Genomic DNA, 26,285 nt, shown 5'->3' with positions numbered 1-26,285 from the left:
AAATGGCTGAGCAGTGGGCAGTATTTTTACACTTTCAGATGGAAACATGTATCCATACGTACGTCAATAGCATGCTAGCTGAGAAAGGAAAATCTCCTGCCACCAACCCACAGGCAGCAGCAGACCACCACGTCCCACCCAGCACAGAAGGAAGCTGCTGGAAACAGAGGCCTGGGGACTGGCTGGCAGGATGCATCGCAGTTTGGCATCAGTATCTGTGTCTCGGGAGTAGAAATTCGCACTGAAAAAGCTTGCAGAGAAGATGTTTACAAATGATAAGGGGAAGTGATGTAAATTCCCTGTACCTGGTGAGAAATCCAGCTCAGTGCCTCTCTCAAGGGCACAGAGTGAATAAATTCTGATCCAAAAATCTGCTTTGGACAACCGTGCAAAGTGTCTGCTGTGCAAACTCTCCAGTACTAATAGATACAACGGCTCCACAGATCCTAGGAAGACTGCTAATGATTGCTTGGGATTGCAGAAATAACACTGCAAAACATATAGAAAATAACAGAAATAACACATCAGGCAGGACAGCTTCCAGGGCTATAAGGCAGAAAGGTCACGATGCAAAAATCATTCTGAATGACACACTCTGGCAGCAACTTGAACAATACAAAATCCTGAAATCCCTGAAGTGATGGATACGTATTCTGTAGGGAGAAGCTAATTCCCTCTGCAAGAATGCAGAAGGAAAAGACACAAGCATATTTTTATACTTGCTCCATGTAGGTTCAGAACATTTTAAGTACCCTATTTAGGAAATTGCCCTTCTCTATTAATTCCTCCCATAAGGCACAAATGACCAGTGAGGACAGAAGAGCGCGACTGAAGATTAAAGGAAAGGGAAGATGCGAGGATGCTATGGACGGTGCAGTTAGGGTAATTACAATTAATTACAATTCTCCAGCCCCCTCACTGTTAGCAAAGCCTTTGTAAAGAATGATGAAATTTGAAATGAATATAGACATGAGGCAAAAGTTTCAGAGGTTTCTAGCTACCAGTGTTTCACTCTGTCTCTGTACCACGTGCCTATTCCAAGACCTCCCCCTGCAACAGTGGGTCCCAACATTTTCTGGCCGAGCCTCACAGTTGCTGTCTTCTTTCCCTGCCTCTTCCTCCCTACCCAGTTTCTCCCAGTCATGAGATGGTCATAAATAGTAAGATTTAAAGACAGTCAGTGATTTAAACAAGTCTTGCCCCTGGCCCCAGCACACATTTACAGTACAGCCTCCCCACTGCTACGTCTTTGGAACAAACGGAGCAAGTGAAGGATCAGTCAGGCACCTGAACCTCAACCCCGCTGGCTCTCGCAGCCTACACAGCGCATACAGCAATGAAAATCTGCAGGGAGGAAAAAAGAAAGACGAAAGGATATGTTCCAAATGTCCTGGGGCCAAATTCGTAAAATCAGAAAACATTTTCAAAATGTTCATGGACCAGTGAAATACTGGGTATGGATATAATCATTGCCTCCTACTGGAATTCCAGGCACAAGGTAAGACAGCTGAAGCTGGCAATCCAAATTCAGTCATATTTTGCTCACCCTCCCTTGCACCCTGGGCCACTTGCTCCTTCCCTTCGACGACCCCGATGCTCTTGTGCAGGCAATTGGTGCACAATGACACAAAAGAAATCTGGTGAAAACGAATCTATCAAAACCAAAACTAAGCCAGGTGAATTCTCCACTGCAGTTCAGCACGTGGCTACGCAAATTCTTGACTGGTACAAGAGAGGATGGGGTGCTGCAGCTGTGGGAAAAACAACAGCGATAAGAAGATGGGGTACTCTTCATTTCAGCTTCAGTATTGGTTTATGAACTTAAAATACAGGATAAATGAAGTCTACGAAAATGGTTTAACCGTACAGGTGAGCCCTTTCTCCTCTCGCCTCCTGTGCTGGTGCCAGCAGCTCGGCACACTTCGTACCAAGCCAGCCCAGTTCACTGGCAGCAAAAACATTGATTTCCTACTGGTTTAGATTTTCTTGATGCACGGTTGGTCAGACGCAGCCCAAGAGAGCCGCTGAGACCGTACAACATCGTCCCTTTCAACAGCAGCCCGTCACCGCATCAGTGCGGCTATGCCGCCAGACTGCCCTGCAAACGCCTACCAAAACCTGCGGCGACACAAGCTGTGTCAAAAGGGCAGCTTCAAACCAGTTAGAACCAGTATAGCATCAGTTCAGTGCTGTTTATAATCCCTAACAAGTAAGATTCCCAAAGAAGGGGGCAGAAGCGATGGAAGATCATTTACCTAGAAAGTAAACAAAATTTATCACCTAATTTTTTAAAGTTACATACTCAGAATCAGCAGAGAAACCTCAGCTCTGTTAAATTAGTGAGACAATTACAACAGCTTTACTGGTTTAAGATTTTGGGTTTAAAAACAAAACCAAGGACAACTTTTAAACAGCTGAGTCAGCGGCAGCTTCAGCTTCCCTGTCTGCCTGCTGCTTTTAACGACTGCAATCACCAGGTTTCCTGGTCTGACCAGGCTCCACCTTCACTGCAGACACCACTCCCCACTCCTCACATCATCTGAACGGATGTGATTTGTATCAGTTCAGCAAAAACAAGACCACGTGTCTTAAAAATCTCAAATTTTCCATTGCTAGTAATTTGTCCGGGTCTTTTGGCACACAGTTCACCTCAGTCACCAGTTATGCCACCAGCTTCCCACAGCAGGCGTCTTATCCCGTGACACACAAACACATGGGCCAGATACAGTCAATGGCAACAGGAAATAAAGAATCCTTTTGTTGACATACTAGGACAAACAAAGGCTTTTAAAACAAATAAGTTCCACCTATGTTTACAATCAACTGTGCTTTTTTCATGCCCATTTTCTGTCCAAGTCAGAAGAAGGTTACCTGTCTTCTACAGCACGCTGAACGTACTGTTTCAGGACAGACATGTATTTTTCCTGCCACGGAGATGGAATGAGTCCTATACAGATGTTCTGTATCTCAACGTCCTCTGTGCTCTACAGAGAAGTAAAACATCAACTGTGAATTCCTGCAGCAGGGTGAACAGGGGTCAGCTTTGAAAAAATCTTTCTACAGAAAGCTACACAAAAGCACAGCCTGTGAAATCACGGAATGGTTTGGGTGGGAAGGGAGCGTTAAAGCCCACCCAGTCCAAGCCCCTGCCAGAAGCAGGGACATCTCCAACCGGATCAGGTTGCTCAGAGCCCCGGCCAACCTGGCCTGGAACGTTTCCAAGGATGGGGCATCCACCGCCTCGCTGGGCAACCTGGGCCAGGGCTACACCACCCTCAGTGTAAAAAATTTCTCCCTTACATCCAAGTCTGAATCTGCCTCCCTCTATTTTAAACCCTGACCCCTCATCCTGTCACAGCAGGCCCTGCTGAAGAGTCTCTCCCCACCTTTCCCACCAGCCCCCTTTAGGCACTGGGAGCCGCTCTCAGGTCTCCCCAGAGCCTCCTCTTCTCCAGGCTGAACAGCCCCAGCTCTCTCAGCCTGGCCTCACAGCAGAGCTGCTCCAGCCCTCTCATCATCTGCGTGGCCCTCCATACTCACTCATGTAGTGACTATTTTTTATAATTTCTTTAAGAGAAGGATTACCAACAGCATGCACTTACAACTAAATGCAAACTACACACAGCTACGTGCAGAGCCTGGGTTGGGGAGGATTGGTTGGGTTTGTTTTTTTTTCTTTAACAGCAGCTGACGTACCGCCATGGAGAACATCCTCCAGCAGCAGACCCACAGACAACCAGCTCTGTCACCGACTCAGCGTTTGCCTTCGAGAAGGTGTTCCAGGATTTCTTGACTGCCAGTCCTTGATGATACACCTAATGCTGCTGAGTATTGGTCTAAACAATAAAATCAAGCTGCTGAAATGAGGAGATCAAAGACAACTCTGCCTCCGCAGATTTTAAAGCGGCAAGTCTAAAAAGGCTCCAAATAAACAAAAAAAAAAAAACCAGAAAAAAAAAAAAAAAAAAGATGCAGCATTTGATAATTTAAAATATCTTTTTTTTTTTTTTTTTTTTTTTTAAAGTTAACCTCAAAGTTTTGTTGGGAAAGCTGTGGAGAAAACACTGGTGGGATTTTGAATACAAAGAATCTGTGCCCTGAAGGCAGCTGGCAGACAACATGGTTCACACTAAGTAGAAAGAAAAGGAAAATAAATGAGGAAAACAAGAAGAGGATAAATTCGAAAGAACAACAGAACAGCAACTGGAGCTTGCTGATTTTTTTGTTTGGATGCTAACATTTCAATTTTTGCCTAAGGTATTTCTTTCATTCCAAGACATCCTCCCAATCCCCAAAATCTCTCTAGATGCCTCCCTCTACGTAGAACCTTTTCATTTTAGAAGGGGAAAACAATATTTCCTTCTGGTTTTTTTTTTTTTTTTTCCTTAGTGATTTGCCAGAGAATATTGGTAATCCTACGCTTGCTTAAAGTGAACCAATTTGACAATGGATTGAACCAGCCCATCTTCACCTTGCCTATTAATCTCAGCAGCCGTAGCAGCGGTAATTAGCTCTTGCTCCACGCACACAATGGGATTTGCTTTTCATAATAGAATGCTGCCACTTGTTCAGCAGGAGTGAGATATAAGGCTGAGGAGAAATTGTGCAGTGCCTGAACAGAAAATGTGACAGTACTGTTAACAGGAGGAAGCCTGCCAGGTACAACAGGAAGGTAAGTGAACACAACATTGAGGTTGCACAGTTGAAGTTCACAATAGCACGGGGTGCCAACCTACCCGGAGCTTTCTTTAAGAATTGAAGATGATGCTTCCTATCGTTCTGAACTACTATTAAATACCTCACCCTAAATTCATGTCCAGTTTTATGATCTGAATTGGAACACAGCTACAGTTTAGAGTGACTGCAATGATATAGAGTTTTTCCCCTTTTTACTCTGTTGAGGAATGAAGACTATGGGAGAGAGATAAGACCCATCCAAAAAAGTGGGGCTGAAGAATCTGTACTAACAGGCTTGCTAACCTACAAGGAGGGCTGTCAGGGAATGATGATGATGACAGCTCTGATATGTTCCTCCTGAAGGCAGCACAAGCAGGAGCATCTCCAGTGCCTGCGCACATCACAGGAAACAAATTAGGAGGAATTAGGTGGTGCAGAGCTTTGATCCTGTACAGAGAGAGTTTCCACATTTGGAGGACTGCACTAGATGGACGTAGGCACTCTGGAAAGGACAGGCTGGGAGGTGAGGAGGACGGGTTGCTCGCGCTGCAAAGGCACAGCCTGAATGCGCTGAACATTGCCATGTGGTAGGTGATGAGCCCTTTGAGGGTTCATATTAAGGATCAGAGGAGAAACTGCTGAGTTATAAAACGACACAGACCATGCTGCATAAACTAATATTCATTTTAACCTTGAACTTCTAAATGCTTCAGTAAAAAAAACAAAACCAAAAGTCACAGGTGGCAGTGTTACCAGAGGGGTCGTTCGGTTTCCCATCTCTTATCTACAGTCATTTGACTGCGACTTTCATTTTCCTACAAAAGTTACCAAAACTCAAAATTAAAAGATTCCTTTCCATATCACACGATGCTGCATTCTGTAAATAGCGTAGAACCACAGCGAAGCTGGCTCACAGCTGCTCAGAGCCAGCAATAGAGCAGGAAACTGGCCTCCTGGTACCGATTTTCCATCTAGAGGTTACTACTCTTTGACCAGTGACGCCAGCGGAGCAATTATGAAGTGCTATCACTGTGCCAGAGCTTTCTGATGAATACAGAGGCAGCAAACTCCCCCAAAACCCCAGTGTTAGACCAAAGACAGTGCTTTGGAGAATGTGGTCTCAAACAAACGCAGCACTGCTCCAAACAGAGTTCTGCACCAGAGAAGGAAACATAAGCCTGTCCTAGCAGATTCTCTGGATCCCTGATCAAGCTCCATACTAAGAAATACTTGGCTTTTACAGACATTTATGCATCTTTACCATTTTGGCCTCAGGGGCATCTGAAAGCCATCACCACTGGCCATTTAAACTTTTTTAGAGGTCATCCTTCCAGTGAATGAGCACACGCTGAACGAATCGAAAACCATCGGCCCCTATTATAAGGCTGTCACCTCCTTATTCTCATTATTCCCACCTTCTCCCTCGCTTTCATGTGCTGAAACAGCCATCACCTCTCGTCATTAATAGTGTTTTACAGTAATCATTTCTATTGAAATACACATGAAGTGTACTTGAGAGTATTTTATACACTTGACTGGTACCAGAAATTCACCCCCTGTTATCAGCATACTGGCACCACCAGCGTCAGTGGAAGGGGATGGGATTAATTTCTGCTGTAGTGTCATTATTTTAAATTATTAATTTGACTCACTGCCCTTCTCCAGAGAAAGTGGTTTTTATGTTGAAACTCTTCTGTTCCAGCTAGCCATTACCGATCATGGATGCATCTATCTTCAAAATAATAGAATTCTTTTGAAAAATAGCAATTCTTAGGCCACTTTACAACATGACTCTGTCTTTCCAGGGTTTTCTTGTCCTGTGTTAAACCCTGCTAACCTCACATTTTGCTGCTTCTTGCGGAAGGATTTTTCACTGAGAGTATTGTAACAGATACGGTAAAAGTACTTCAATAAACGAGGCAGAAGAGCCCTTATCCAAGTGAAACATCAAATCTGACATTGTAGGCTCAGTAGAAGAACAAACAGCATCCAAGTTGGTCAGTATGCAGGCGCCACAGAACGTAGCATCCTCCCCCAATAAATTCTGACAGACCAACTCCAGCGATCACATTTGTAAAAATAAACAATTAGATCCATTAGATCACTACTGAAGTGCAATTTCATCAACAGAAGTCAGAAAAATGCCTCAAAAGTTTCTTGAAAAGTTTATATTTTCAAGGAAGTACATGCTAATCAACTGAACACTCGTGCTTACCATGAAAATTAGGAAAAATGTAAATGAAATGTATCATAAAGGAAAGCTCTCATGACGACTTTGTTTTGGGGAAAAGTCTTTAGGAAGGTATATTGCTATCAGGGATCCGCGGGAAATTGGAGCAAGGAACAGGGTGCCCAGCTGAGCAGCAGAAGGCAGAGACAGGAAGAGATGCAATTTCTGGCCTAGGATACCTGCACTAACACTGTTCCAACACAGCAGCTCTTGATGCTGCCAAGCTCAGGCTACACAAAGCCAGACAGTAAAGCATATCCAAAAAACAATTAAAACAACAGGATGCAACACCATCCCCAGCAAGTATTTTAAGTTTAGATGGGTTGAACGTTTCTCACACACCCATCTTCCTAAAGCTTCTGGAACTACTTAGCAAGTTCTGACTTCAGTACGTCCAGCCCCAACGCTGCAATAACCACTTTTCACAGAACAGATAACCTGGAGTTGGAAGCGAACAGCACACTTCATAACCTGAAGGTGAGGCATCACGTCTTGAGACTTAAGGCAGACTTAACTTATTCCTCTCAGATAAGCAGATGGAGCATGAAGGTCTCACCTAGACATTAATATCTTCCCTTTGGGAACTCAAAAGGAAGGGACTAAACAGAAAGAGCAACTTAGCTCACGGGGATGAATTCCAACTTGGTAACTGCTTGTTCTTGCACGACAGAACGTGTTTCCTGACTTGCCCTATAGACTAGGGTGCCATATTCCCGCTTTGTATTAACTCTGCTTCTCTCTGCAGCTCTCCCTTCTCATCCTCATAAAGTAAATAAGTAATTCTCCTAGTGCCATGTTTCTTGAGCAACTTTTGATGCGATATAAAAGCTTTCTGCGTAGGTTACTCCACTTTTTTTTGCTGTGCCTACACATGACTATTTTCCGTTAGAACGGTCAGACAGTGAACAGCGTGCCCAAAGCAGCTGTGCAGTCTCCGTCCTTGGAGGCTTTCAAGACCGGACTGGAAAAAGTCTCGAGCAATGCTATCTGATGCCAAAGCTGACCTTGCTTTGAACAGAATTAATCTGTGAATCAGTGATCAAGAAAGCAAGTTTAGAAGTTATTTAACTATTTTGACTGGTTTTCTATTAGGAAAAATAAATAAATAAATAAATACAACAACCAAAACATCCCACCTCAAGTACTCCTCTGCACTGCTGTACTGTGCTTGTTTGGGGCTATAGATTAGGATGTATGGCAATTCAAGGAATTTGACATAAGTTACAAGAAAGCTGGCAGAAAGGATACCAGTCCAGCTCTGTGCAACCTTAACCTGTTCATCACGGAGCCAACTTCAGCTCTGATGAGTTTGAGGCTTCAAATCTTCCTTTACTCCACGACCTTCCCTTCCCTCTCTTTCTGAAGCTCCGATGATGAGGATCCCCTCTTGCATGCACACACGCACCCTATTTTTATTTCTTCCTGGGCCAGCCAGCTCTCCCCTACACCTACGTATGGATCACTTCTTTTCAGATTGATGTAACTATTCCCTTGACTATCTCCATTTATTCCACAATAATGGGAAAGAAGCACCATAAATATAGAGAAACCTTCATAAAAACAGATGAGATGTACACCAAATGCTTCTGCTGAGCTGCTTTTCCAGCACTGCTCCTAGAGCACATTTCACTGCGCCACCACCGCGAGCTGTCTCATTACTCACATAAATTGGGCCATTTTGAGAGTGAGGAGTTCTGTGCTGTCATGACTCACCAAAACAAGTACCAGCATAAATCCCTTTTTCAGCTGGTTAAAGCAGCATAGGGATCCTTCCTACGTGTACATCTAGCATGTTTACGCCACGTTAAGGTTTTCCTTTCAGACTCTGCAAGATCCAGAGTCAATAAATCCGGCTAGAGCCTCAAAGTCAAAGGCCGCAGGAGGATGCAAGAAATACTCCTGAGCCATCCAGGAAGCACAGGTCAGAGCCAAGGGAGCAGGACACATCAGAGGTGACACAGCACTGAGGATTTATGTGACCACCTACCACGGGACATGGCTCAAGAGGGTTGCGAAGAGACAGAAGACAAAAGGATCGGTAAGGCACAAGCACAGATCGCAACACGAGACTAGTTGAGATCACAGGCATAAAACAGAAACTAAGAGGAAAAAAAAAAAAAAAGGGGGGAGAAAAAAAAAAGAAGACCCAGATTAACATTTTCTGCCCAGAATTTTCCAGTTAAAATGCTTTTATATAAGAAGCTTAAAGTTAACACTAGCACTCAGGAATCCACTGCTGCCTAAAATAACGTGGCAGAGGATGGGCTTTATCCTGGGAATCAAATGTATTCTTCATTAGGTATAATGCAAGTTTACCATAATGCTAACTCCTCTCCATTTTTCCTATTCACTTTTGGGGAAGATATGAACAGCTCAGTGAGCATTCCTTTCACGTATTACATTTTTCCTGTACCAAGCTTACAAGCAATATCGGTTGGACGTGCGACTTACTTGAATTAATGTACAGTTCTGTAATGTAAACCTGAGGCCAGTTTGCCCTGCCTGAAGAAATTATCACCCAAATTAATATTGATTGGAAGTTAGTAGTCACAGCTGTGTCCTGTTCACCACCATAAAAGAGTCGCTGTCACAGCACTGCTAGAATCCAGCGTCAGAATTATCCTCTCCTTGTGTCACGGGCAGCACAAACCCTTAAGTGTTGAAGGGGAGTGAGGATTATTTGCTCTTTTCAGGGACAGTGTTTATTATATCAAAGAGTAGTTGTTCTTGGTGAACTCGACGGTTCCAGGAATTGGTAACAGAATCTGCTGCCTGCCAAATGGAACTGCAGCAAAGAAAATATGACCCATAGTCACGGGGCAGAAAGGTGTACTAGGATTTCCTACCTTTCCTTAATCCTGAGATGTTTGGCCCTGCTGCGATACTTCTGAAATGGCATGGCTCACAGTTTGGCCCACTGGTATCTCAGTATCAGAATAATCTTTGAAGAATCCCGACAGCATTCTGAAGCTCTCAGAGAAGGCAAAGACTGTGCAAGGTGCAGTAGCTCACACTGCCAGCCCACGTGCCAGGTGGGTGTTAGACAAGGGTTCCTCCAGAACACCCATCCTGGAGGCCTACAGTTCATAGGCACCACAGCATTTCATTTTCATGTGTTTCACAGAATTGAACTTGAAATGGTTTCTACACAGCTAGAAATCTGAGAATTACTTTACTATTTAACATGAAAAAACTCAAACCTTACTGTTTTTCGCGTTGAGGTCACGCATGCCTGTACAAATCAAAACGCTGGTCTCGTAGCTACTTTTCTCTTCTGCAGTAGCAGAGCATAAACCTCCTAAATTTCACATACATTATCTCAACATTACCTACTTATGTCACTTGGTGCAGATCAGTTGCAAAACATTAGTCCCAAAATAAGTTATTTGACCTTTTTCCTTCAACCAGTTCCTTGGTTTTTAATCACCTACTAAAACATTTCTCAATGATTTTTATTTCTGTGTTGATTTCTGTGGGAAAAAAAAATAATTCATCTGCTTGATCAGTGTTGCTTCAAGTGATCATCTCCTATTCTGAGTGAATGTCAAGCTAGATTTCTGTTACATCATTCACACATCTAAAACACTTGTGAATATTCAAAAGCATATGGTAAGCTGACAAGGAAGGCACAAACACTGTAATATGAACGATCCACTTGCCTTATCGTCTTACTGGAGAAAGACAATACTTAAAAACTAGAAGGCAATACATTCAGAATGCACTAAGTAGACACTGTTTCATCAGGAGTGCGGTCGCTGCAGAAGAAATCCAGTGAAACAACCTAAGAACTGAAAAATATTAGAGACCAGATGGTGTCTGATTTCTGTTCATCGAAATAATGGATTTCCAAGCTACGCTATCAACGAGAGCTGTTAAATCTCATACTTCACAGAAGCAACTGCTGGCACAACAGAGAAATTACACTGCAAAACCAAGGAGATACTCTGTGTTCCTTCCCCAACCGCAGAGCACATTATATTACAACAGAATTAAAGAACGCGACTGAGCAGCCTTTGCAGGGGGTTCGTATCCAGGCGTAGCACCAAGCCCTGAGGCACAAGGAACCTGTTTACCTCTTCTGCTAAGGAGTCTGCAGGCTGCTGAAGGCAGCTCAGAAATGTTTCCATTGCTCAGAAAAACCTACAGGTGATGAACCTGCACCGAGTAGCTCCTTCAAAAAAAAAATCTACAGCTGTAACAACTGCAAGACCATTTAGCAACCACTCTGGAAAGTCTTCATCCTCAATACCTCCCAGTCTGTGAGTAAGCTCTTTCAATGAAGTCTACTTTTCAGATTGTGGCAGAATTTGATGTGAGAGTAGGGATGACCTGCGCTCCTTCATAATTCTCTTGTTATCAAGCCCCTGCCACATTGGTCTTGGCTTTCTCCTCTACGGAGGAATACCAAATGGATATTGGCCTGTTCAAAAATATCCCTGGCTCTTCCACATATCCTTAGCTTACTGAAATATTTAAAATCTCACGTTGGGGTCCCTTTTCAATTTAGTTTAGTAAAAACAATGCTGTTTACACAGAGTTACTGTTCCCCATACGCACCTCCTGAGCGCCACAAAACCAGACATGGCTTCATGGATAACCCAGTTTTATTCTCCCAAAGCCACTCTAGGAGTTATCATGCACTAGATACAGCGGGGTTTAAGTGGGATCATTTTAATCAATTCTTGTTTGATCTCTAGATCTGTGAAAAAGTAAGTTCTAGAGCGTCAAACATGAAGAACTTGAAGCCGTGAGTCAAATGACCCCAAATCTGGGATCCTAAGGCAAGCTTGTTCACCCACCTGGCACGTCAGATGTCAAGATAATCCTAACAAATACTTGGATCTTGAAGCACTGACTGGATGGATCCGATTGAGATCAATTGAGCCAATCTCAATTGTTTTCAGTTCCCAAAAAGTTTTGCTAAAGCGTTTAATGGGAGACAGTACCAACAAAGCACCAGGAGCAGGTACGCACACAACTGCTTCAGGGCACGCAGAAGTAGCTTTGAGCGTCTAGATCTAGTTGCCATGGTATTGGTAGGGAATCACAGATTTTTGAATGTACACAGCAACATTTCCATATATTCTGACAAGTTCTTCACACGCCCTCCCGCCTTTTCTCCATCTTTTCCTTCTGTGTGACCATAATTTCTCAGGCCAGCAATTTCCTCTGTCCATTGCTCCTTCGCTCCGCTGCCTCGACTCTCTCCCTGTGCATCCCCTTCCCCCCCCTCTGTTTTTTTCCACATTTCTCCATTATGGGATTTGTGTGTCTCAAGGCACCAATACTGTCACACTTGTACACCAGACTAAATGCCAAAATAGACGCAATCAGCAATTAAGATGCCTGTGCTTACTTTTACATCTGATATTCAAATATAATTCAGCAGCACTGGACAAATAAAAATGTTACCAAACAGTCACAATTCAAATGTACATTAGCTAGAAGATTAAAGACTGTACCCATCCGCTCTTCCTATTAACCTTCTGTCTGGCTATTTCAGTAAGCGGACATTGCAACAGGAATGTCTAGATTTAATATTTCAAATGCGATTGCTCAATGCAAAAAGACTTGAAAAGCAGCAGAACCAAGGAGTACCTCAGAGCGCAAGAGAACTCCGCTATCCCTGTTATGAGCAGATTCAGAATAAAGCATCTGCATCAGGTATGGAGCTCCAATTAAAAAAATAAATCATTAGTTTAATGAAAAGGGGATTTTATTTGGGGATGGTGGGTTGCAAAGGGAAAGTCACAATATAATCTGTTTATTTGGCTTTTCCTTGCTTAATCATGACTGACTGTTTACTAATAGGAATATCATAATGATCAAAAGAAAAACGGTTTAAGCATTCCCAAACCAAAGATAATGCCGGAGTGGTTTAAAACACGTGTCCACCTTTCTGTGCGTCCACCACTTAATGGTATTCCTTAGTTGAAGCTTCACAGCACCAGCATAAAAGCAGTCTCAAAATACCTTTAGCTGAAGAAGAAGGTACTTCAGGGATGTCCTCCGAGAAGCACAAGAAAAAATAAGCATATTCAGTCTAGCGAAGAGATAAATGCTAAAGTTATTCTGGCATTACACAAGCTAGTTTCAAAAACGCCTTTTTGAACTGTATTAGTCTGTTGTCCTTTAAAAGGGAGGCATTGATTTACAGTCCACAGAAAATTTCAACCCTCAAGTGTGAAAACCCAGAAACTTTGATTTGTAGAGTAGCTCAAGTTCTAATAGCCTTCATGTCTAAACATCAGAAACAATTTCATCTTAAAAACGGGATGAAAATTAATGAAGTGTGCTAAATCTTCTTACAAAGTAGAAAAATAAGAAGAAATCTTTGAGGAGACACGGCACATAAATCCCTGCTTCCGCACAGAAATGCAAGAACATGGGTTAATTCCACCAGCAGCCCAAGAGAACAGAAACAGAATAAAAGAGGTGGCTGAAAATGAAACAAGGCTAAGGAAACTGCAGAGACAAAACAGCCTCATTTAAATTCCCTGGCTCCAACAATAATTAGTGCATGACAGTTTGTCAATAAGCGTGAGAAACTCACTCAAAGGAGTCACGTGAGGACTTCTGACATCTCCCCAAATGAGAGCTGATAACAGACAGAGAATTCCGTATTTTTCGTACATTTCCAAAGCCTTCCACATCAAACAGGTCAGTGCTCTGCACGTGGTAATTTCATCACCAATTAACTGTTCAGTTCTAGCAATTCACTCAGTTCAGACTCAACATCAAGCCTTTAAGTTCCTTTGAACACAGAGAGAGATTTCGCAGTCCAGCGCCTGGCAGGATTGCTCTCCAGCCACCAGCTCCGTATTTTTATGGACGCCAAGTGGCAAAAGGAACAGGAAGCTCCAGGCAACACCAGGAGCTGCAGAGTGTTTCTCTCCGTGCAGCCGTACACCTACCACATGAAAGAACAATCCAAAAAAAACCCCACACAACGGACCAGCACCGCAGTCTGGAACAGCTGGAGTACTTCAGCTGCTCAATGTCACTTAATTAAAATGGTGTGCTTGGGTACAATCTTTAAATCACTTTTCTAATTAGGAAATGCTCTCTGGCCCAGGTCATTAGCTGTGCAACGTCAGCAGGGTACTAAAACAGCTTTGAGTCGAAGTGCACTAGAGATTAGTCTCGTTATTCAACAACGGTCTCTCAATCAGAACAAAAATTCCTCCTGAAAACATGCAGCTAGTCAAGGCAAGGGGTCCAGGAATCAGTCCTCAGCACTGAACAGCACACGGAGTGCTGGATTAATCTAATTACACTGCTGTCGCGTTTTCCTGGCAAGCTATTTAACAAAACACACAGCGATGATAAAAGAATTGACTCTCACTTCTGCTACAGAAGATAATTAAGATTTGTTTGGTGGAACAAGAGACAAATCAGGGTTGAAAAAATATCAACATCATTTTCAGTGCTTTTTGTCAGTTGGAGAGAACGTGTATTAAAATGGATTAAATGCAATTATCCTAGTTACTTCTTCCTCTGTTGATTCTGAAAATGACAAGAGATTATAAACTTTAGGACAACATGCAGCATCATTTTGGAGCAAACCGCTTTTTTTTCAAGCATGTAACAAACGACCCACAGTTTCGCTTCATCAACAAGTAGCCAAAGGTGATGAAGCATCACTTGAAAAGCAGATCAAGACTGACAGAAGTGAGAGAAATGCCCTGGTGTTCCAGGCTGGCAAGAGACTAATCTGAAAAGGATTAAGCAATGCACTTTTTAAAAATTAAACAAAAACTTAAAAATCCCTCCAGTGGTCTGGAAATAGGAGAGCACCAGCAAGTCTCCTGGTTTAGTGGAGACCCAGATTCTTCAACGTCTTTCAGTTACCAAGTCCTGGAACCTGACTTTGAGCACTGACATCTCATAATGACTTAAAATAATAGTTTGGACTCCAGCGCTCCTGAAAATCTGGCTGTAGAGGACAGACACAGATTGCTTCCTCTTCTACCAAAGCAACAGCTTCTACAACAAAGCAGGCATGGTTACTTCAGTCACTGTATTGCTGCCCACAACGAGATGGTTAGAGCATCATCCTTTATCTATTTTAAGTATTTTTTACATACTCCAATTTTCTGTTCTTGATCCCCATGCTCCTCTCTCCCGTTCTGAAGAACAACTGTCTAATGTACCTTTTTTCCCCTGTTTATTTTAGGGAAAAGATTTAAGAGACTAATATATGGGAAATGAAATTATCCCAGGGTACTTTCAGGGTTAAGCTCAAGCTTAACCAGACTTGACAGGTAAGCCTCATGCTGGCTTAAGCTAACACAATGCATTTTACAGATACAGGTTTCAGCACAAGTAACCGGATCACTTCGGTCATGGTTAGAGACACCCAAGTACAGACCACCCGACACGGCAAGAGCACATTCCGAATGCAGAAGAATTGACAGTATTTTGCTTTTAGCATAAAACACATCTTAAAGATGTTTGCAGTTCTGATGCCTGCTAATGCATACGGCGTACAACAAGGGATAGAAGCAGAGAAAAACAAATATTTTTGTCACAAGCTTTTATATTCTTTAATTCTGCGCAATGATGAAGCGTTGTCATCTGCTTTGCCTAGTAAATAAAAGCCAAACCATATGGGTAGATTTCCAGGTGTCTCACAGAAAGAAGGATAAAAAGGGAAAAAAAAAAAAAGTGCTCATCATCTTCTAGGCACGGGCACATTGCTGAATTTCTTTGTCTTATTATCTTTTAACAAAAATCGCCTGAAGATCTGTATGCCAACTCATTACTAACTTCCGTGCATGAATTTATAAACAGTCTCAGGTAGCTCAGTTCAAAACATTTCTACTTTTGGTATTAAGTCTCAATGGCATTTGGACAGAAGGGAAAAAAGATTTTAGGCTTCCTTTCAAGATTATGACTTAATTGAGGACTTCTTGGCCAAAGATATGGAGAAGAACGAGAACATTATAAAACAAGACACATGAAAATACCAAGCCGAGCACAGATTAGAAATACGTGACACAACATCTACAGAGACAGTGCTTATAGAAAGGGAGCTTCATGGGAAATTGGTTCACAGCGATTAACAAGTTGTCAAATGCCCACATTGCCTTTTAAAAGACAGGTTATTTTATCCCTCAAGCAAATAATGCAGCAAAACATTTGAGCCTTCTCAACAGAATACAGCATGGCTTTTCCTATGTCCAAAAGGTGACGGAAGTTACTGTATTTTCTCCAGACTGCAGAACAGACTGATGCCTGGTTACAAAGCGCCCTTTACGTCATACCACGTGGCTTAGACACACAGAGACAGAGCGCAGGCGATCATCAAAGGCGAGGGAGGCTTCTCAGCCCAGAGAAGAGAATGAGAAGGCTTTCTGAAAAGGTCTCTCACAGGTGCAAGAGACAGATGACTGGAGAAGAGGGACTATAAAGTTACTGAGCCTAATTTGCAGCCTAAGCACAGGTCAAAATTTTATTATGACTAAACACAAGTATGAATACTTTAAAGGAGAAGGCTAAAAAACTTAGTGTCAAACTCCTTTCTTTTTTCACATAGATGCGTACAGACACGGCAAAAGCAAAACGCACAGTTATAGCCAGACAGAAAGAACATTACGCACAGCTCTCCCATATTTCTGCCAGAAAGAGTAAGTTGTGTTGACAAGATAAAACACGATCTGCATATGAAAGACAGGAAGATCCAGAAAGTGGAAGCACTGCTTAACTCAAAGAAGCTATAGCACACCCACCAGTATTAAGGTCCAAGGGGAGATCATTCACGGAAACGTGTTCTCAATGAAGAACAGAAGATACACTGGGTACTCTGACTGTGGAAAGGATGAAAAGCCAACAAGCAAAACATGAAGCTGCAGGAAGCTGAATGAAAGGTTGGCTGAAAGTGCTGCAGTCCAATAAACACTGAAAGGAAAGTATGGAGCAAGATGAGATACGGATGCAGGTTATCCAGCAGGAGAGCAAACAGAGAATCGCACTGAACTGACAATTCAGCAAGTCAATGGAAAACAGAAGTTCTGCCAAACAAAACTGAAGTCTGTGTGAGCGAGGATCCCAGCATATCTGATCTTTTCACTGATACTCTTTGCTCTTTTCATTGAAGAGGATTACTAAGAGGAAACTGAAGAGCCTTGTGCTGAGAAACCCTTATACGTCAGCTGTTGGCAGAGGATAAAAATAAGCACCTAATAATTCTTAGCACATACATTGTATGCAGCAAAAAGAAGATCAGAAATGCTGAAAACATTCTTCACAAACAAAAAACATCAACTGAAAACAAATTAGGGGAGTCAGAGACTGGAAAGGGACATCATTATGCTGGTTCAACTTCACTAACTCAAAAAATACGGCTGTATTATCATGCTTGTCGGAGAGCAATCATACTTACTCGGTTGTCAGTGAACTGCCAGTCACCCACAGCTGGCTCTACAAGTAACAACGCGCTGCTTTGGCAAAAACACGTTCTGCTGTAAGGCCAGGAACTACAGGATCTACAGTGCTGCTGTCTTACCTCAAACATCTCTTGCTCTGTCCTGTGATGATCGTCCAGGAGCTGCTCCATGTAGGTCAGATTACGGAACTTTTCGAGATAACTACTGTATTGTTTCTGCAGTTGCTCCTCAATCTTCTCATACTCATCCATAAAAGCAGGACTGGAGAGAACAAGCACAAACTACTCAGTGAAATATTGACCTGTATATGCAGAATTTGGAAATAAGCATTTTTGGTTTTGCAGCTTCCTTTCCATGTCTGCTAAACTAATGTAAAAAGATCCTTTGTTTTTAAGGTTCAACACTGCTTCTACTTTTAGTCTCTGAAGAGAAAAAACCTTATTAAACTATCCTGCAAAAATTAAATACAGCAAAGGAAAGGTTATTGCGCACCCAGGACCATTCCCTTCCAAGCAGGCAGAAAGGCAGCCTTTTGGCTCCTTTAATAGACAAATCTAAGTTAATTATCCTGCTGTTCCATAACTCCAAAAAACTTGTGGCATGGCTGGTAAATCACCTACTTATTTACTACAAAACTGTGCAGTGTTCATTACAAGTGTCACCAGATTTGTAAATGAATCAATGTCATTTTTTCCACCACTAATTCTCCCCCACCCCATGTGAGGTCCAAAATAGAGCATTATCTCGTAGACCGTATAAACCTGCAGTTTAATTAAGGGCAAGAAATCAGCCCAAACTGTGACCGTGAACATCGTGATGTTATGGCAAGCTGTGTCACTGCCTAGAGGAACTGATCCTAACCAGGGATGCGCAACGAACTTTTTTTATTGATGGCTAAGAACACTGGAAGCCTAAGAACACTGGAAGCAGAGGGAATGTTTGCACCAATTACCATTTTCAATCTATGGTCAGTGACAAAGGAGAAGAAAATAAATGCTGCCTGACCATTTTATACAGCTCAAGCAGCAATTACGCAACCCCAACAAATAATATTCTGGCCATTTTTAAGAAATTCTGATTTAAAATACATAGTAATGGAAAAAATGAACAATTGCAATGCAAACTGGGTGCTTCTAGAGGGGAGAATCTCTCTCTTCCACAGGCCATCGTCTCAGTCTCGTTACAGACTTCACTCCTCGCTGCTCTAAGCATTAAGAATGCACAGTTCCATCACTCATGCTAACGTTCATTTACGCAGAAGGTAATCAGTTCATAATCTTTACCGAACACTTTGCAGAGTCTGTAGCCTCTTCTGGCTTCTTTCCAGTTCCAATTTTCGTTTTTCAATCTTGGCTTCCAAATTGGCTTCATCCAAAGCTACATTATTCAACATATCTTTAGTCTTTTTGACTTGTTCCTAAAAAACAAAGCATGGTGAACCCTGGCTTGCACTGGAATAATTAGAAACATCTTTCAAATACTGACCAATCTTCTGTATAATCTCACATCTTAGAGTAGCAAATAACTTTATAATGATGAGTTAGAACATAAACTGGCCAGGCAATGAAAATTATTTTCAAGATAAAGGTCACTTCTATAAAGAACTTACTCTATACAAACACCTTCATCCTTTTCTAAGCCCTGCTTTATCCATCTTTCCAAAATCTGAGAAGCATCTTGAACATTGCAACACGTGCTGCAGGAATCAGGAGGGGGAAGTGGGAATATTCCAGTTTATTAAAACAAGCTGAGTACATTCAGTGTGCTCACACTCAGGAAACCACGAGCATCTTCTGAGTGAGAGACAGAACTTCACACTTGCTGAAATTCCAGTAGTAGCTGTTAGATGCTGCTCAGCTATAAAAGGTCATTTCATTAACTAGTCCGGGACTAAAACAGCTGAGGTACGCGCTATTGATATTTCCCAAGAAGCCAATTGCTCTGCTAAGCTGCCGTTAGTTTATTAGCAGTACTGCCTAGAACAGTCATGCACATTAACAACATTTAGAATTCATATAGCCTGCGAGTGGGAGCCGAAACATAAGGAAAGAACGCTTGGAGTATTTATTGATTATGCATCGGCTGTTTAAATCTGGAACTCCACTCCTTGTAATTACACTATTGGACTAGATACAGCTTGCAGTGAAATAACTTGGAGTAATCGCTAGGATTTAATTAACTACCGTACTCGCACAGTGGCTGTGAGTGCAGCTAATGGTTCAGAAATACAGGAGCCCAAGCGCTGGAGCAAGGACAGCGTTGCCAAGACTGGGACACACAAAAGGTCCTCTGAAATGAGGATCGTAACGATGCACACTGGCACAGCACTAATTAGCACAGTGCCGGTTCTTCTCACCCCTTGGCCAGCTCAGCCATCCTGCTTCCAGAGCCAAACTCCAAAACTCCAGAGGTACCAGCACATTTTGAGTTACCCAGCACACCCTTTGCAGCCCTGACTCCGCAAAGTTTATGTGGCTTAGACAATGCAGGCAGAATGTCGGTTTCTGGCTGATTCAGACAATTTTTATCCCTTCTGTAGAGCTTCTGGGGCAATACTGAGCTCCTAACAGAGGCAGGGAACATGACGAAAATGCAGAAGGTTCTTCTGAGGTTTTCTCCCAAGAGAGAGGCCAAAGGAGGCCAAGTGCAGTTCTTTGATGCATCAGCTGAAGGAGTGTTTCTGCATATTGAACCAACACGGTTCTACAGTGCAACAGCCCAAAAGCAGAGCAGGTCTTAGCATGTTCTAACACCGTTCACCCTTTCTGCGGTAGGCTGTGATTTCTGACTGCTGACAACCTTCACTGTGCGGACACCTCCTCCACTCTGCCAGGAGAGACATCAGTTTCAATTAACGAGCTTGTTCACTTTGAACACAACAGATTTCCCAGATAAACCATACGGATCATCAGTGACCCTATTCATTACCACGACACAAGGCGTCACCACAGACCGATCTCTGCCGTGATGAGCTTCTGTTCACACACCTGATGTTACCCAAAGCCTGCACTAGCCACTAACTGAAGTTCAACATCAGCTAACTAACCAGGTGCTGCACTACTTGGCCCAGCCAGCTGAAGGTGATATCTGCTTTAGCACCCTTAACACTAGGCTGTTGATAAAAACAGCTATGTTCTTCTTGCAGGAGAGGAATGATAATTTTGCCATTAAAAAAAAATATCATTTTCCTTACCAGAACACAGTCAACAGCAATTTTAATCACCTTCTCTGCCTCATTTATCTCCAAAGGTCTGGCAATAGATTCTGTTCTTGCTTCCTACAAAATAAAAAAACACCAATATATTTAAACACTACAGAAAAGAACTAATATATGCACAACTGAGGGTGGCCAAGTAACAACACTATGATCATCTGCATAATAAATGGAGTAGGATTTAGTCTTTATTCACCAAGGCTCAGATGATTTCAAGAACAGGAGATGATTAAAGAGTCAGTTAAGTGAGGCTGGGATTAACACTGAGCAATTAAGGTATCTTTTCCAAACAAGGTAAGTGCTGCTGTCTGAACTGCAAGTGTTCTTGAATGCAGATTTTTGGAAACGGCACTGGTTATTGCATGTTGAGCAAGGTACGCAACGTAGCACAGAAGATTTAATCATCCTTACAACAAGACCCATGAAAACAATACTGCAGGTAGATGAGCAGTGTCACAAAAATTGTGGAGCAGCAAGCACGATGAATCTATCTAACTCAGCCAGGCAGTTGGGACAGTCAGCAGGTGCCTCCTACGCCCATATGAAAATCACATGGGCTTCTCCGATTCTGATAACCAAGCAGTTCAGAATCCTCATCAAATCAGTGATCCTTGTTTAGATCCCAAAGGATGAAAGCAATTCTTCCATCCTCAGCAGTTTTGGGGATAGATGGGCTTAGGGGTATTCAGTGTGTACTTGTGTGTATGATGTCCTACAGCACTGGCCTGGTCATTAGATGAAAATGTCAGCTTACTTCTTTGCTACTGGGAGGAGAGGAGGAATTTTTGCAGCTTGTTGTCCTTATCATCATCCTATGTTGGCAAGCCATTTGGTAACAGGTGGATAAAGATGGAAATAACATCTCTCTAGAGAACATCTGACTAAGAATCTAAAAATGCTTCATACACTTTGCAATAGGCTGTACCCAGCCTACCAGAGGATGAATTCTGGAAGCAGATACAATTACTTTGTTAAGTTCCATGCCAGACCCTCCAGGCTGCATAGGCAAGTACTAGCAGAGGCAGCCTAGCTCCCTCCCCATGACTCAAGTCCAGAGAGTTGCATGGTGAACCCAACCAGGGAGCTCATCCAGCCAAAAAAAAAAATCAGCTTTTTGTGCTGAGCTTATTCCTCTGCTGGATCAGTTCCCTGAGCAAGCCTGCCACATGCTGCATGAAGGCTTTTTTTCTGGCACAAGAAAAGACGTAGAAGAAGTATTATGTTGGGGATAGCGACAGGAGCTACATCTGTCAGTGGCAGTGACAGCTTACACTGCCTAAAGCGCTTGTGAACACTCCCCTGTCCACACAGAACTACAGGCTCCAAGCAGCAGAAAGTTAATTTGGATGAAAATAAGCTACAAAGAGCCTGCACAATACCTATTCCTGAATAACTCCACAGGCAGACTGGACAAGAATAATGTAGCTCTGTAGCTATTCTGAGAACATTATGCATTTAACAAGCTCAGCAAAATGCCTATTTATTTTGTGAAGACTCTGCCTGAGCTGAAATGGCAGCCAGGAGCAGCCTGAAGACAGTGCCCTGCCAACTGCACTCGGTTCTTCTGACGGCAACAGTCCGATCTCTGCTACAGAGCGAACGTATTTCACACAAAATAGTTTAGCACACAGCAGGGGGGAGGAAATTATTTTCCTTCCCACTTTCAAAAGAGATAAAAGAAATGGCAAGGACCTTAGTTTTTAATTATAAACAACTCCCTTACCAATTTCCTTTCACGAGCCCAGTAAAACGCCCACGGAATGCGCACAAGTCACCGCAGCATGTTGGGTCAGGGTAACCGGTAGGTTTTAGACACACTTCTGAGGATCCACCCTTGTCAGTTGGAATAATTTACACAAGTTTAATATCTTTTCTTCTTCTGCCTTCCCTCTGCTACGTGGGGACGTTTCACGCACAGACCACAGTCTCCGTGCAGAAATCGACATCATTTTCTAGAACAAGGATCAGTCCCACAGTCACACCCGCTTCAAAAAATTTGTCAGGCTGATGAAGAGTGGTGTAAAGGCAGAAATTTGTATTTTCAGACTGCAGAATCAAGGCTAAACTGGAAAAGGAGAAGGTCAGGACAATTAATCTCACATCCCAAGAGACGGAGAGGAGACTCCAAGTGGAGCATTGCAGCTTCTGCATGTACATGGCTCCTCCCCAAGACTCTGCATTCATGTGTACATTTTTCACTTCATTGTTATAAAAAGTGCCACTAACCTAATTTTGACACTTTTGAGAAGTAAATTTAAGTGGAAAATACAGTAAATACAATGGAAAAATAGTAATATATAATGGAAAAATAAATATATTTTGAGACTATCAAAGCTGTCAACAATTGTTTAAATGGATGGTTGTAACAGCTTCCCTGGGTACCCATCATGAGGCCACTTCCCGCTATCCTACGACAACTCTCAATGAGAAAACTTTTATTTTTAATAAAAGAGGAAAGACTCTGCAACGGGCCACATAGAAGAGGATTCAAAGGAAGGGAGCTTACATTAAGATGCCTGGATAAAAATAAACACCCCATAAAGATTATGAAGACATTAGGAAAAGCACTTACTTTAAAATACCTAAGTTGGTCAATTAAAACATTGTTAAGCCATTAGCAAATTAAAGAAAATTAATTTAACACAACCACTTTGACTATCTCTGACTCCCCACATGAGCAAATAACACACATTCTTCCTCCAGCCCAACTCATCCTCACTGCTGTCTTACCCAATATAAAATATGCAGTAACATGACAACTGAGATTTTTAAAGCCTGGCTTTACACAAAAGCTCATCTGTTTGTGCTTAAATCTGTGGATACAAATAGATTGGATAGTTGAAGGCAAAACCAATTTTCTAAATTTGTCCAAATACCAGGTATTACATTGCCACTGGCTGTACTCACAATTCCTTGTGCGCAAAAAAAAGCGTGCAAACGAAACCGAGCTGAAAAATGTGGTCTCGTTCATCTTCTTTTAAAGTAATGTACTCTTTGCAATTAGCTGTACTAATCAGAATACACATTATAATACTCAAGAGGTTTCCTTTAAATTAACCATTAAAAATAGAGTTCTCAGGAGAGATGAAAAATATAGAAAAAATTATGAAGGCAAGAGGAGGTAAGAAGCAGAACAATTTAGGGCTATGCCTGGTAATTACAACTTGAGAAAACACGTAAAACCAGAGAGGTACTCATGACCAAGCTGACTGCTTACCACTTACCAGTGCTTCCTGCTCACAGTGTCCAAGAGCTGCCTGGTTATAGTTTTACATGATAAATACTAATTAAATATCAGGGAAGCCAAGTATAAAATTATTTTTGATGAACTAAAGCTGACAATTATTAAAGAAAACACACAAAGGCACACAAGAGACACCATTTGTTGCCTTTATTTATCCTCCCTAGCGGGACTAATATTTGGTGCTGTACGGAGGGGCCGAGACTTTAATTCTTGAAGTTCTGAATCTCACATTGGCCAAAGCCAACTGGAAGCACTAACAAATTAGTTGGTTGGTTTAGACTCAAAAACTTTGTTTTCTTTGGAAATGAGACTTTCATTCCAAAGAAAGATTTCTAATGAAAGACCAGCTGACTGCCCAATGGAGCAGAACAGAGTGCAGCCTGACAAGGACGTTCCCCACAGGACACGGAAAGTTGGCACAGAAGCCAGCTCTGCCCAAACAGCACCAGTTTTGGCAGCAAAAGTGAAGATAAATTTCCTTAAAGCAAAACTGTATTGCAGCCATTTTAGGAAATAACACTGATCTTAATACCTTCAAAACTCCATCTGTCTAAAGAATTCACTCATCTCAAATCTGCATCGCCACTGAATGATGGTCCCCTGGGTCAAACACCAGTGAGGGAGAAGGCCACAGCAGATCTTCAGCGGAGAAGCTTGAGGTTCTGTCCACAGCAACCAGATCAACAGCCAGCCTTCTGGAAGAGGCAACGAGCTGCGGTTCTGGCCATTTGCCGCAGCAACCACCTTTCGGTGGAGAAGTCAGCCTGACACAGGACCACAACTTACTGTTATTCTCACAACACTCAGGTTAGCGTCGCAGTACAGCTTCTTTCTACCAAAGGATAATGAAGCAACTTGTTCACCTAACCAGGAGTTCCACCTCACTCAGCAAAAACGCATCCGATAGGATACAGAGACAGCAACCTGCTGCAGCTTCACTGCCAAACGCCCAGCTAAACGTGAAAAGGCTGGCTGAAATATAAAATGCAGAAAAGCAGCACAGCAGTTGCCTTTCCTATAACTAAAGACCTGGTCCACAAAGCTCTGCAGCCTTAACTTTCCTGGATGTGGAAACACGTGGATTTCTCTGCCCCTCCAGGATCATTAGGGAATATTCATCTTTTGTTCAAAGTATCGTACCTTTTAGGGTGTGCGTAATCTCCAAAATACATGCTAACATGCAGATGATCCCACTGTCTGCAGAGTCTTATCTTCCAGGTACACCCTAAGTTCTGTATTGTATTTTCCAGCCATCTTCAAGCATCCAGAACACCCTCAAATATCTGAAATGAGACTGAATGCCTGTGTTTGGGCACCTGTATTGCATATTAAAGAAGCATTGTCCTCTTCCTGAATATAAAAAACCAACCCACCACGACCACCAAACAAAAAAACCCAAACAAAAAAAACCCCTCAAACATATAATACCTCCTGAAACTTTGCATTTCAGCTCACTTATACGTCAAATATAAGACAATAAATATTCTGTACTGACAAAATAGTTGAGAAGATAATACGAAACTCTCCATCAGCGCAGTGTCGATGTGGAACACTGAGTCCATCCTAAATTGCCACACTCCCTTGCTGCACAGTAACGTCACCATGCAGAAAGCCAAATGCACTTACAAGCCACAAAAAGTGTGCGCAGGATGACACTACCGTCTCTGGAAATGCACCCCAGCACTTTCCTTACTGAGAATTTTCCCCCACGAGCTTTATACTTGGTTAATGATGAAGAGTCACTATCGCAAAAAACATTCTGCAAATATGTCCAGTGAAGCATTTTCAGCTGGTAATGGTTTTCCATCGCTGTGTGTCAAAAACTGATAAATCAGCTTCTGCACGCTTGATGTAAGGATAAATGGATGCACGTATCTTCTAAAAGGCACCAAGGAACTAAGGCAAGTAATTAAGCATGACCAGCACACAAGTCACTCGTGATAAATGTGCTGTAATATATGTACATACTGATGCGCACAAGGTCTAGCAGAGGTTTCTAAACACCTTTATCGTGATAAGGATCAGAAATTAAAGTTTTTTCCAGCATACTGGTCTTTGCACCAAACGTTTTTTTGACCACAGGTTAAATCTTTCCTTGTTTTTCAAGAGTTCGTAAGCCTGATGCATACAACAGTCACCTCCTCACTGCACTGTCTGTTGCCTTCAGTCTTAGTCCAGGAATCATTTTATATCCCACACTCCCTGCAAATAGGAGTTTTGCAACTACTGCTGTCTGTAGAAGGAATAAACTCCTGTTGGAGGTTACTAACACACACTGTGATCACACTGAGCCAGCACAGGGAACAGATCATTAGGCATTGTTAGATATGAACAGGAAGGTACAGGAGGGACATTAAAAATAATCCAGACCTTCTGAACAAATCTGATACTTCCTAACAGCCTACTTTCCTCCTCAAGAGATTAAAGCTCAAGATAGTTGAGAATTTTTGCTGCTCCCAGGCTCCCAGAGCTATGCTGCTTCCTCGTGTGCTCATCTCAGCAGTCCACAAAGGAATCCACGGAGACATTTCC

The 26,285-nt window shown here is 42.4% G+C and overlaps 1 protein-coding gene across 2 annotated transcripts in view; it reads right to left on the bottom strand.

The window, feature by feature from the left end:
• The window catches only part of IFT38 (intraflagellar transport 38), a 65,639-nt gene that overhangs the window by 24,113 nt on the left and 15,241 nt on the right, over window positions 1-26,285 (bottom strand). For both annotated transcript variants that reach the window (XM_086759893.1, XM_086759894.1), the window contains exons 6-8: window positions 20,489-20,572; window positions 18,579-18,712; window positions 17,415-17,556 (exon numbers count right to left, since the gene is read on the bottom strand). In XM_086759893.1, coding sequence (XP_086616019.1) covers window positions 17,415-17,556; window positions 18,579-18,712; window positions 20,489-20,572 — 360 coding nt within the window. The remainder of the gene's footprint in view (window positions 1-17,414; window positions 17,557-18,578; window positions 18,713-20,488; window positions 20,573-26,285) is intronic.

This window comes from Chlamydotis macqueenii, chromosome 15 (assembly GCF_036417535.1).
Source record: "Chlamydotis macqueenii isolate bChlMac1 chromosome 15, bChlMac1.mat, whole genome shotgun sequence".
Lineage (NCBI taxonomy): Eukaryota > Metazoa > Chordata > Aves > Otidiformes > Otididae > Chlamydotis > Chlamydotis macqueenii.
This window is presented reverse-complemented; position numbering and strand designations above follow the sequence as displayed.